Source organism: Lactuca virosa, chromosome 4 (assembly GCF_052849685.1).
Source record: "Lactuca virosa cultivar CGN04683 chromosome 4, Lactuca_virosa_CGN04683_v6, whole genome shotgun sequence".
Lineage (NCBI taxonomy): Eukaryota > Viridiplantae > Streptophyta > Magnoliopsida > Asterales > Asteraceae > Lactuca > Lactuca virosa.
In genome coordinates this window covers 121,218,992-121,234,183 of record NC_136429.1, presented here as the reverse complement: position 1 = coordinate 121,234,183, position 15,192 = coordinate 121,218,992, and the positions used below count along the sequence as shown (strand labels likewise).

Below are 15,192 nucleotides of genomic sequence, written 5' to 3'. Positions count from 1 at the left end.
TTTTATATAAAATATTTCATATCTATGTGTAAGGTGAAAGTAACTACACACTCACATGATTTAATGATAATCGGGCAGCACTTCGTTTCCTAAAACGATCGTTTCTAATAAAACCGGGAGTTTTATTGAGAAACCGGGCTCTGCGAGGGTCGGGCTTTGAAACCGAAAAGATAAAGTTTTCCGGGTCTTCGGGTACTTCGGGGCGTGTTCCGGGTGTTTGGTATAATACCGGGGCTTTGGGGGAAGTGAAAATAGCTAAAATATGAAATTAAGGGTGAAAGGTGGCAAATTTCCAAAGTTACCCGGGAAGGCTCGCAGCCTTCTATTTATAGGCGAGGTCCGAAGGTCGGCTAAGAAGGGTGAGTCAGCAGCAAAGGCGCGTGGCAGCAGGAGGCGAAGGCACGCATATGGCTCGCACGTGCGAGGGGTGAGCTGTTGGCCTCTGATTGGACCGAGGTCTAGGTCCGAGGGTTGGGTTCGCAGCGCACCATGCGAAGCTCGGATACGTCAGGAGAGGCACGCGTCGGACTCCTACTGGACCGCACTTCGGATGCGAGGGAAGGCGACACGCCTCGCCATCTGGCCTCGGTGACTCCGCATTTTCGGACACATGGCGCGTTATGAGCGAGGGTGACGTGGCCGAAGTCCCACCTTGCAAAATTTCTCGGATTTGGCATTTTTTTCTTGATTTTTGTGCCAAAACTTCTAAAATCCATAACTTTCGCATACGTGCTCCGTTTTTGACGTTCTTTATATGCACGCGTAGGTAAAATTACGCTCTACAACTTCCGTTTAGACTTCGTCGGTAATTTTGACTTTATTTTTTATATTATTATTTTTAACAGACCGGGACAGGAAATCCGTTAAAAATTCATAACTTCTTCATCTGACGTCCGTTTTCGTCTGTCTTTTTACCGTTGTACTACTATTGACGAGACCTTCGATTCTCGTTTAGGTTGTGTCGGCTAAAAATCACTCGATCTAAAATTCGAGTTTTTAGTTGTCTACTGTTAAGCTGAAACTTAGAAAAATCATAACTTCCTCATACGAAGTCAGATATGGGCGTTCTTTTTATACATACTCTCGGTTTAACGAACACTACGACTTTCGTTTAGATCACTAAGGCTAAAAAGTAGTTTATCAAAAACTCACTTTTTACGTCATTCAGCACCGTGCCGGTTTTGTCGCGAAACTTCAACAGGTCATAACTTCTTCGTTATAACTCGGATTTCGGTATTCTTTATAAATTCGTAATCCTTGTCACGACCACTACAACTTTCTTAATAGATATCGGCTTTATCTAATATTTATTTTCGACGCTTATTTTTATTCGTAATTAATAAAACCCTAATAATTAAGCATAAAACACATAATTTTCACATAATATTCACATAATTCCTTTTCATTTCTTCAAAATGAGTTACAAAGGTTAACTTAGACTATCACGTCAATATTAATGTCTAGCCTAGAAACACGGGCGTTACACATAGGGAAGAACTAAGCATCAAGATCTCATTTGTATGACTCAAGTCCCCTCAATGGGTCTGAAAGGACGGCTTATTTGGTTAAGAGCATGCCATGCTCAAGAATCACCAAGGTTGGGGACCAAAAATGCCCTAAATGAAGAAATAACTAAATCTATAAGAAAAGAAGATCAAGCTAGCAGGTTTTTACCTCCTGAAGGTTGCTAGCAAGGTGAGAATCCCAGATCCAAATTTCTTCCAAGCTCCAAAGTTCTTCCACCACCTTCTTCTTCTTCTTCAAGAATACCACCAAAACACACAAATGAGCTCAATATGCACTCTCCAAGATTAGGGTTAGCTAGAGGGACGATTTTTAGCTGCAGGCTGATGATAAGATACTCCAAAAGCAACATAAGTTGATTAAATAGGGCACAAACCCTAAAAATTAGGGTTTTCCCCTGATGAGCGTACGCCCAACGTACTTCCACGTACGCCTAGTGTACGTGGGTACCTCCGCATCCAACCATCGAGCCAATACACCCAACGTACTCATAGAGTACGCCCAACATACTCGGCTAGGGACCAAGATGAAAAGAATTTGCAACTAAGGATTAAAAGGAACATACCTAAAAATTGAAAATGTTTCAGATTATTACTAACCTTTCAAGTATAATCGTATATACTTGTGATTGCTTTGTAGATCTCGAGCTATTGGTTGCTCTTGGAAGGTCTAGCACCTAAAGAAGGAATGCCACTAATGGCTCACACCCAAAAGACTAAAAGCCTAGAAAGTTTAGGAGAGAGGCTTGTGAGATCTGAAAACCACATCCAAGGTAAAATAGGATTTATGAAGGCCTATAGGGGTATTTATATAGTTGTGTTAACTTGCAGATAAACCCTGATATGAATTAGTTAAATAATCAGATTTAATCATGATTCAAATCTTTACCTTATCTATTACATGGATTGATTCTGGAAGCTCCTAGAGCTCCCTCAAAACCATCCACCTCTATGGAGGATCTAAAATGTTCATATTTTTCAAACTACTGAACAATTACCATCCAGCCCATGTATCTTTTAAATAAACACATATTCATTCTAATTAATTCAAAATTTATTCTAATTAATTTTAACTAGTGTCTAATTAATTTATTAATCTGTAATAAATTAACAAACTATTTTCCTCACTCTCTTAAATCATTTTCTAGCTATTCTAGCTTATAAGGGCAACTCAAGAAGGACTTTTTTTCATTCCTATAGTTATACCAATTGGTTATGACATTCAACACCTATTTCCAACAATCTCCCACTTGGACAATTCATAAACTGCTACTGGTCGAATATTCTTCGAATAACCAACAAAGCGTGCCTTCCACAGCAACTGTGGAACTCTAATCTTATTAATAATCACCCCTTAGATACATGATCAATTATTCCTTTGTTTCTACAATATATCATTTTGAAATGAGTTATGGATAATAAATAAACCAAATAGTTCATCATTATATTTCTCGATTTCCAAATTATGATGATCAAATCAGACTACTAATTGAGCACATCAATTTAGTCCGGGTTTAGCCATGCACATGAATATCATCGTCAAATCACCGAGGGGCCCATGATATCGCTTTTCCCCTTGAGGCGAAATGGAACAAATAAACTTTGAATACACACTACTCATTAAATCATGCATAAACTTACTAGTTATGACCACCAGTTACAGATAGTGTTATAGTAAGACTAATACATAACCAAATCGTATGTAGAGAACTGAATATCTCTCCATTTTAAGAATAAAATATATTATTATCTCAGAATTACTCGTGATTGAATCCATGAAGTAATCTCTCTGAGTGCGGGTTTCTCCAATACTTAAATCTCGATTAACCACTCATGAACATTAGTCGCAATCTCCACGCTATGTCTAATCATTATAGACAATCTAATAACACTTCACGACAACCTTAATTAAAAACTCAATCTCAAGATTATGAGCGATTATGGATTTTGACTAAATTAACACTCGGCAATTGGAGCTCTAAACATGCAAAAACGAAACAAAATAATAAATTAACTATAAATGGTATCATAGTTGAATTTTAAAAAAATCTCCATTATATAATCGCCATAACAATTACAAAATTTATTCATTGTTCTAAATGTTTAAAAATAATCAACTAACTACTAAACTTTACATCGTCTCTCATGCTTATGCTCCTAGCATGCATACTATGTCTTTCATTAGTCATCCCTTTTGTGAATGGATCAGCTGGATTTTTATTTAATGATACTCTCTTCACAACTAGATCTTCATCCTCAACTTTATCTCGAGTGTAATGGTATTTCCTCATTATATCTCTTGACCTTAAGTGATCCCTAGGCTCTTTAGTCAAAACGACTGCACATTCGTTATCATAGAATATCTCCAATGGATCTTAGTTACTCGGAACAACTCCAATGTTGCCTATGAAGTTTCTGATCCAAGTAGCTTCCTTGGACGCTTCACTTGCAACAATATATTCAGATTCACATATAGGGTCTGCCACATACTCCTGCTTGGAACTTTTCCATGTCACCGTACCACCATTCAAAATGAAAACCTATCCAGACTGTGACTTTGAATCATATCAATATGTTTGGAAACTTGCAACGCTATATCCCTTCACAACAAGTTCTTGTTCATCACCATACACAAGCAACATGTCTTTGGTATTTCTCAAATACTTTAGAATGTTCTTGACAAATGTCCAATGACTTAGTCCCCAATTTTCCTGATATCGAGTTGCCATGCTTAAAGCATACGATATATCAGGATAAGTACATGGCATATCATACACGATTGATCCTATAATCGAAGCATATGGGATTCGACTCATTTTATCATATTCATCACTAGAACTAGGACATTGAACACTTTCTTTATTGGAATTTTCCATAATGAATCTTTTCAATACTTTATCTACATATGTCCTATGACTACATCCTATTAAACACTTCGATCTATCCCTATAGATTCTTATACCAAGTATATATACCGCTTCCCCAAAGTCCTTCATAGAAAAACACTTCTTGAGCCAAGCCTTTACACATTGCAACTCAGGAACACTGTTTCCTATGGGTAGTATGTCATCTACATAGAACACTACGGAGACAAATACACTCCCACTAGCTTTGACATACATGCAAGACTCATTTGCACTTATCGAAAAACTATATTATTTGACTTTCACATGGAAGCACAGATTCCAACTTCACGATCCTTGTTTAAGTCCATAGATGGACCTCTCAAGCTTACACGCTCTATTCAGATACTTAGCATGTTAAAACCCTTCAAGTTATGTCATGTACATATCTTCTGAAAGTTTCCCGTTAAGGAAAGCCGTTTTAATATACATTTGTCATACCTCATAATCATAAAAGGCAGCTATGACAAGAAGTATCCTAATAGACTTTATCTTAGCTATTGGTGTGAACCTTTTCTCATAATCAATTCCTTAAGTATGTGTGAAACCTTTTTGCCACCAACCTAGCTTTGAATGTGTGTACATTTCCATCCATGTCGGTTCTTTTCTTGAAGATCCATTGACAACCTACTGTCTTAAGAGCATGTGTTGGATCAACCAAATTCCGAACTTGGTTATCCATCATGGACTGAATTTCGCTGTCCACTGCCTCTTCCATTGGGCAGCCTCATGGTTTGTCATCCCTTCTTTGTAGTTAGTTGTCTCATCCAGATTAACTAGTGTTTAATCACTAATCAACGTGTTTCCTTCTGTGGTTATATAGAAACCATAAAACTCGGGAGGATTGCTAACTCTACTGGATTTGGGAAGAGGTAATGATATTTTATTAGGCTCAACAGGTTTCTCAACCTTTGGTTGAGATCTAGTGTTACCTATAGGTTCATTGTTGGTTGGCTCTTGAATCTCTTCAAGGTCAATTTGACTCCGATTGACTTCTTGAGATATAAGTTATCTCTCAAGGAACACTCTTTTTCAAGCTACAAACATCACGTTTTCATTGGGTCTATAAAACAAATATTTTAATGGTGGCTAGTTAAATTAATTCCTTAGAAACACAATTAAAGTGCTAAGAATTATTGAAATTAAAATTGACTTTTAGGACGTGTTTGGCACGAAGCGTTTGAGAGCTTCTAACTCATTGTGTTTGACAAAACGCTCCATTTTGAACAAAAATCTCCGTTTGGTACTATAGACTTTTAGCGTTTTGTTTAAACAAAACGTTCCAAATTTAAAAGTTATCTCACATAACGCTTAACAAAACGATATCAGCTACCTGCTACATCTTAGTTTTGTCGAATACTCTTACCAATCATTTTTTATTTTAAAAAGGTATTTAAATATGATATTTCCAATTTTTCTAATTTTGTATTTATATTAAATTGTGTAATTTGTAGAATAGTTCTCCATTAAAATAAATCAACAACTTACTAAAAAAAATTATCAAACTTGTATATTTAACGATCACCCTCAAGTAATTTGATTCTTTTGAATTCTTCTTTAACCTATGCAACACCCAAATCCATGCATGCGACTTTAGCACACATTCTCAGGCATATTCGAAGTAGATCATCATAAAAAAATATCTTGTATTATACTATCAGACTTCGAAGTGGATAACTTAAAGCAAGATTTATCTTATAGTATAAAATTAACTTATTATGAATTAATATGAGCCATAAATAAAATAGGATTGTCAAGTGACAACAAACATTTTCTATCGTCATATTTTCTTACATTTCAAACCACCATTGTCATATTTCTCGGTTGAGTCCCATGTACCACAGATATGAACTAGGATAATAAAAAAACTCTTCATATTTCAGTTATCATGATTTAATGTTTTTATCATCTTTGAGTTTTCTTCAAATATTGATAGCGGTTGTTACAGGAAAACATGCTATTATTGAATATGGAGGTGAATCTATATCTGGATATTTTAGTGAAGACAACATCAAAGTCGGAGATATAGTTATTGAGGATCAGGTGAATATGAAAACTTTTTCCCATGAAAATTTGAATTTAGACTTGGCTTGGTTTAAATTTTAAACTAAAACAAAATACAAAGTTGGAGATATAGTTATTGAGGATCAGGTGAATATGACAACTTTTTCCCATATGAAATTTTGAATTTAGACTTGGCTTGGTTTAAATTTTAAACTAAAACAAAATAAAATTATATAGTTAAAATTTAGCAAAGTAAATATTGAAAATAATAATGTTATTAAAACTAATCATGAAACAATAATTTCTTACACTACTTTATTATGTAAAATTGTAATGATTTTGAACTATATTATAACATATATTAAAATCATATCATTTAATTGTCGCTGTTCGTAGCTAACGTGTAAATAAAACTACATATAATTATCGATATAATATTACTTTTAAAGTTATAATTAACTAATTTATAAACAATTTAATGGATATTTTTTTCTAAGGTAACGTAATATAATTTATAAAGTTATGTTATTTTTAACTATTGTTATTGTTAATGATTATGATTTAAAAAACATTTATTTGAAGAAAATTCAAATATTATTATAAAAAATTAGTTTTGGATATTTTTAGTTAATTTTGCATATCGATTTAGTTTTATATTTAAATCATTTAAATGTTGTAAACTATATAAAAAAAAGATAATATTTGAACACTTTTATGTTTATTTGATATTTTGATTTATATTTTAGATTTTACATGATATTTAAATTCATATTTTCAGAATTTATATTGATAATTCAAAAAACTAAAATTAATATGACAATATCACATTTAATAACACATGTAAAATTATATTATATTATATTATATTATATATATATATATATATATATATATATATATATATATATATATATCATTATATACTTATAAAGGAAACATTTTTTCTTTCACCACATTCATTTGAAACTCCCATGGATTTTTCCGTTCACCACATTCATTTGAAACTCCTATGGATTTTTCCTTTCACCACATTCATTTGAAACCCCCATGACTTTACAATTTCTTTCAAATAATAATTATAATTTGGTTAATTAGGTTAAATAAATATCAAACCTAAATTGTAATCATATATAAACTAAATTTCAATATTAAAATAATATATTTACTACTACTTATAAAGTTATGTTTTTTAACTTTTAACATATTATATTTAATTTATTAGTTTTAATATATTGTTGGATGTAAACAATTATCATTTTAAATATATAATTTTGGAAAAATTTGTATAAAATACTTAAATTATTAATTTAAATATAATATTACATGGTCAACTTAAATATAAATTTTATTTTAACTTAAATAACTCAAAAAATATTATGTAAATAGTTAAAAGTGATAAATTGTAGTGTCTTTCTAATAATTATTATAAGTTGGTTAATAAGGTTAAATAAATATCAAATCTAAAGTGTAATCATAAATAAACTAAATTTCAATTTTAAAATAATATATTTACTTCTAATTATAAAGTTATATCTTTAACTTTTAATATATTATACTTAATTTATTAGATTTAATATGTTGTTATATGTAAATCATTATCAATTTAAAGGTATAACTTTTGAACAGTTTGGAGAAAAATACTTAAATTGTTAACTTAAATATAACATTACAATGTCAACTTAAATATAAATTCCAGTTCCACCTAAAAAACCGAATAATATTTTATAAATAGTTAAAATTGATAAATTGTAGTGATAAATGCAAAAACTAAAATGTAATCTCAATTAAACTAAAATATTTCTTAAAGATATTTTTATAATCGTTAAAAGTTTCCAAATAAGTATCTTAAAATAACTTACAATAACAATAGTTAAAAATAACTCTATATAAATTATTATACTATTAACTTTAAAATCAAAAAATAATGTTTAATGTTTTATTTAATTATAATGATAGAAATTAAAACATTAAACAAATAAATTTTAAAAAATTAATTAACAATAACAACGACTATAAATAACATTAAACCATATATTATATTTAATTTTATTCATGTGTAACTCGCAGGTAGAAGTCATTCAAACGATTGAGATTATGAAGTTATAATAGATGTATATATTATCATATAATTAAAAATAATCAATATATTATATCAGTTTAGTATATGAATTATTATATCAAATTTAACAACAACGCTATTTTTATATTAAAAAAACATATATTTGTAAAGATTTGAACTATATTGATGTTTCTGCGCAACGCGCTCAAATGCATGTAGTGAAAGGGAAAAATGTTTCGTTTATAGTATACTAGGTGTAACTTCGTGCGTTGCGCAATAATGCATTTAAGTGGTTAAGATAATTATGGATAAAAAATAAAAATATGTTGAAATTTACGTTTTTTGTCATGTTTTGGGCATTAACCGAATTATCAAATAATATAAAAATCCATCAACTTATATTTTGATACTATCTAATATAGTCAATACCTTATAAACTTTGCTTTTACTTTTATATTATCCAATATATATTAAAAGTTTTTGTATAACATTAATATAATTGAAATACTCTTTAATATTTTTTTTCTACTTTTCTTATATCCGATAATATTTTTTGGATAAAATAAGAAAATAAGTTGTTTTGAATTAGCTATTAATAAACCATATTGAACTAATAAACTTTGTATTACACTATTTATATTACACCAAAACATTCAAGGTTTCATATATGAACTTTCAAATATTAAACATTGAAATTAAGAATGAAGTCATACAAAATATATCATTATACATAAATGCCATCAAGAGTTTAAAATAAGTCGATTAGTAAATATGATATTTAGTTTAATTACATATTTTGCAAGGCGTACGTTTGACTTTATGTTGGTGCGTCGAGAATCCTCTTCCTTAATTTGTACCTAAAAAATTAAGGTGAGTAGCAATATAAAATAGATATTAATAAGCATTAATATAAATAACTAAAAAGGGTATGTAAATCTCCTACCACCGGTTAAAGACAACATACATCTCTAGTGGTTTCTATTCCTATGTAAAATTGAAGTAGTCATTCTATGTACACATTCTCTTCTAATTACATGCACTCTAGATAAGAAAGATAAAAAAAATGATAAACAAATATGAGTAACCAAACATAAAAATGTTATATTTATGTAGGAAAATTATTTTAGTTAACTAACAAATTAAATAATATAAGTCTAAGAGTTAGAAGTTTCAAAACATTAATATTTTTATTAATTAATCAATTAAGTAGCACATGTTGAAATTATTACAATCATTATTAAAAAGCATTTGAAATATTAGATTTTAAATGAATTTTGGATGAAGTGTTTTGACCTCTATTATAAGAAATATATAGAGTATTATATATATATATATATATATATATATATATATATATATATATATAGGGAATGGTTATTTGGAAAACAAAAAAACCCTAAAAAAACCCTAAAAATCATTAAAATGCATAAAAAAATACCTAGACATTACAAAACTTTTTTTTGAATTTTTTTATCAAAAAATCGCAGCCTTTTTGACAATTTCGCTGAAAAAAAAATAAAAAATCAATTTTTTTTTTGTAAAAAACTTTTTTTTTAAAAAAAATTTCAGCGATTTTATGTTAAAAGGTGCGATTTTTTGATAAAAAAATTAAAAAAAAAAAGTTTTGTCATCTCTAGGTATTTTTTTGATGCATTTTTATGATTTTTTGGGTTTTTTTTATAGTTTTTTTGTTTTCCATAGAACCTAAACCTATATATATATATATATATATATATATATATATATATATATATATATATATATATATATATATATATATATATATATATAGAGAGAGAGAGAGAGAGAGAGAGACAGAGAGACAGAGAGAGAAATGGAAAGTATAACATATGTATGAGTTTTAATTAATTATCTTTTTGAAACGGTACAAAACAAAAAAAAACATATTTAAAATATTTAATTAAATATTTTCCACATCACCCAATATAACATATGATCAATATATTAACGATTAAATAGAATATACAACAACTGTATTACAATAATCAAAAAATGAAGAAAATATAAAAACGAATTAGTATAACAAACATACAAATTAAAAGCTCTAATATAATAGCATATCTTCAAAAGTGGTCATAAGACGTCAATCCAACACAAACACCTTTAAGTTTGTTTTCTTTCTGAAATTTGTATATGATTTGTATGCATGTCTTCCTAGTAGATTGACATTTTTATAGTAAACTTTTCACTAAATGCTTATTAAACATAATATAAGTTATAAAACTTTTGAGTGTTAAATCATAATTAAGAAAACTTTTGAGTTGCATTAGTTAAAAAAAGGGGTTTCAAATGAATGTGCTTTGAGGAAAAATGCTTCTATTATAAGATATATAGATAGATTAGGCAAATACTCACGCGTTACACAGAATGCAACAATATATTTGAAATGTTTACAAATATATATTTTTTTAAATATATCAATGATGTTATTAGCTCTTATACAATAAATCTTATAATAAGTTGGTATAACCATTGTTTATTTTGATGTATATGATAATGTAGACATCTTTTTAAATTCTATAATCTCATTGTGTCAATGGCATCTATCTACGGGTTAATCATTAATAAAATTAAATATAATATATGGTTTAATAATAGGGAAATCTCCTGGAAAACTCATAATATTTTACCATAATTTACGAAAAAGTCTCAAATTAAAATTTGTCTGCGAAAACGTCCCAATTACCGGTAAAAATGACGACTTGACCAATTTTTCCTGGTTTATCGGTTTCATTACTTATCCGGTTCCATTAAAGTTCCATTATTTTACCATCATTTACGAATAACTCCCAAAATAAAATTAAGTAATGATTTAGCCCTTTTCTCCATTTAACATATATTTTATCGGGTTCATTGCTAATCTGGACGTCGAGTCATTAAATTAGCTGATAAGATGGATATAATGGCTTATATAATGCTACGTTTACCGTAAAATTTGATATCCATTTCATTAGCTCATTTATGATTATGTATCTAGGTCAGCAATGAAACCAGTAAAATGTGTGTTTTTGGGAAAAAGAAAGGGAAATAAGATGATGAGATAGTTATACTGGGTTACATAAGATTAGATAGACAATTTGAAATTTCTTATAAACTTAAAAATGACGAATTTGTTGCTAGTTTATGTAATTATTGCAGTTTTCGTTGGATGCATTTTATATTTCAAAAAATATACAGTAGATCATGATATCATTTTTTATGGTAAACATAACATTATATAACCTAACATATACATATCATCCGCTCATTTAATAACTATGTGTCCATGTCAATAATGACACTGGTAATATGTATGTTACTGGGAGAAAATGGCTAAATCATCACTTAATTTTTATTGGGACTTATTTGTAAATTATGGTAAAATTATGAGACTTTAATGGAACTGTGTAAGTAATGAAACCGGTAAACCAGGAAAAAAAAGGGTCAAATCGTCGTTTTTACCGGTAATTGAGACTTTTTCATAAACGAATTTTAGCTTGGGAATTTTTCGTAAATTAAGGTGAAATATTAGGACTTTTTCGGAGATTTCCCTTTAATGATATTTATAGTTGTTATGATTAATTAATTTTAAAAAGTTTATTCGCTTAAGATTTTAATTTTTATCATTGTAATTATTTAAAACATCAAACATTATTTTTATATAAAGGTAAAAGTATAATATTTGTATATAATGTTACTTTTAATTATTGTTGTTGTAAGTTATTAAAAATAACGTATTTGAAAACTCTTAATTATTTTAATTTGGTTTCAGAAATTTAACATTTTTAAAATTTATTTAATGACTATTGTTAGTTTCTTTGATTGTACTTATTTAAAACAACAAACATTGTTTTTTTTTAAGATAGCATTATAATTTTTTATATAATATTACATTTAACTATTGTTATTGTAAGTTATTTTAAGCTACTTCTTTAAAAAGTTTTAACGATTAAAAAAATATCTTTAGGAAATATTTTAGTTAAATTGATATTACAATTTAGTTTTTGCATTTAGTACTACAATTTATCACTTTTAACTATTCGCAAAATATTCTTTGGGTTTTTTAAGTGGAAGTGAAATTTATATTGAAGTTGAGCCTGTAATGTTATATTTAAATTAACAATTTAAGTATTTTGTCATAATTGTTCAAAAGTTGTATCTTTAAACTGATAATGGTTTACATTCAACAACATATTAAATTTAATAAATTAACTATAATATGTTAAAAGTTAAAGACATAACTTTATAAGTAAAAGTAAAAATATTATTTTAATATTGAAATTTAGTTTATTTATGATTACACTTTTGGTTTGATACTTATTTAACCTTATTGACCAACTTATAATCATTATTAGAAAGACACTACAATTTATCACTTTTAACTATTTACAAAATATTTTTTGGGTTGTTTAAGTTGAACTAAAATTTATATTTAAGTTGCTCCTGTAAGGTTATATTTAAATTAACAATTTATGTATTTTATACAAAATTTTCAAAAGTTGTAGCTTAATGATAATGGTTTAAATACAACAACATATTAGACCTAATAAATTAAGTATAATATGTTAAAAGTTAAAAACATAACTTTATAAGTAGAAGAAAATATATTCTTTTAATATTGAAATTTAGTTTATATATGATTACATTTTAGGTTTGATATGATTACATTTTAGGTTTGATATTTATTTAACCTTATTAACCAACTTATAATCATTATTAGAGAAATTGAAAAGTAATGGGAGTTTCAAATGAATGTGGTGAAAGAAAAAATGAATGAGAGTTTCAAATGAATGTGGTGAAAGGAAAAATGTTTCCTTTATAAGTATATAATGATAATGACTATACGAATACCCGCGCGTTGCGCAGAATACAACAATATATTTGAAATCTTTACAAATATATGTTTTTTTTAATATATCAATGATGTTGTTCTTAGCTCTTATATAATAAATCTTATAATAAGTTTGTGTAAACAATATTTGTTTTGAGTTATATGATATTGTAGACATCTTTTAAAATTTTATAATCTCTATTGTCTCAATGGCTCTACCTGCGGGTTACTCATGAATAAAATTAAATATAATATATGGTTTAATGATATTTGTTAGTTAATTTTAAAAAGTTTATTTGCTTAGGATTTTAATTTCTATCATTGTAATTATTTAAAATATCAAACATTGTTTTTTTAAAGGTAACAATATAATTTTTGTATATAATATTACTTTTAACTATTGTTGTTGTAAGTACTTTAAAATAACATATATTTAACTTGATTTTAGAAATTTAACTTTTTTAAAATTTCTTTAATGAATATTGTTACTTTGTTTGATTGTAATTATTTAAAACAACAAACGTTGTTTTTGTTTTTAAAGATAACATTATAATTTTTTTTATATAATATTATTTTTAACTATTTTTATTTTAAGTTATTTTTAAGCTACTTATTTAAAAATTCTTAACGATTTTAAAAAAATATTTTCATGGTTTTTTTGTTAATTTAGAATTTTAATTTAGGTTTAACACTATAATTTATAACTTTTAACTATTTAGAAAATAGTCTCTCGATTTTTTTCAAGTTTAACTAAAATTTTGATTTAAGTTAACCGTTTAACATTATATTGAAATTAATAATTTAACGATTTTGCATAAAATCACAAAATTATACAAAAATTGTGACTTTAAAATGATAATAGCTCACTTACAACAACATATCTAAACTAATAAGTTAAATATAATATGTTAAAAAGTTAAAGTCATATATTTATAAATAAAAATAAAATATGATATTTTAATATTATAATTTAGTTAATTTATGATTAGAATTTAGTTTTTGCATTAATTTAACATTATTAACCAATTTATAATAATTATTAGAAAGAAATTGAAAAGTCATGGAGGTTTTAAATGCATGTGGTGCAAGTAAAAATGCCTTTTTTATAAGTTTACTATAATTTATATGTTTTTTTAAATATAGCAATAACGTTGTTGTTAAATTTGATATATTAATTCGTATACTAAATTGATATAATATATTGATTATTTTGAATTATATGATAATATATACATCTATTATAACTGCATAATCTTAATCGTTTGAATGACTTCTACCCGTGAGTTAACATCAATAAAATTAAATATAATATATGACTTAATGTTATTTATAGTTGTTGTTATTGTTAATTAATTTTTTAAAATTTATTTGCTTAATGTTTTAATTTCAATCATTATAATTATTTAAAACATCAAACTTGTTTTTTGATTTTAAAGGTAACAATATAATCATTTATAAAAGTTATTTTTAACTATTTTTATTGTAAATTATTTTAAGCTACTTATTTGAAAACTTTTAAAGATTACAAAAATATCTTTAGGAAATATTTTAGTTTAATTGAGATTACAATTTAATTTTTACATTTATCACTATAAATAATCACTTTTAACTATTTACAAAATATTATTTGGTTTTTTTAAGTGGAACTGAAATTTATATTTAAGTTGACATTGTAATGTTATATTCAAATTAACAATTTAAGTATTTTGTCCAAATTGTTCAAAAGTTGCAGCTTTAAACTGGTAATGTTTTATATACAATAACATATTAAATCTAATATGTTAAAAGTTAAAGACATAACTTTATAAGTAGAAGTAAATATATTATTTTAAAATTGAGATTTAGTATATTTATGATTACACTTTAGGTTTG

General features: G+C 27.0%; 1 protein-coding gene across 2 annotated transcripts in view; it reads left to right on the top strand.

The window, feature by feature from the left end:
• Positions 1 to 15,192, top strand: part of LOC145107289 (cyprosin-like) — a 47,268-nt gene that overhangs the window by 18,593 nt on the left and 13,483 nt on the right. For both annotated transcript variants that reach the window (XM_079044141.1, XM_079044140.1), the window contains exon 4: positions 6,375 to 6,469. In XM_079044141.1, the coding sequence (XP_078900267.1) occupies positions 6,375 to 6,469 (95 nt within the window). The remainder of the gene's footprint in view (positions 1 to 6,374; positions 6,470 to 15,192) is intronic.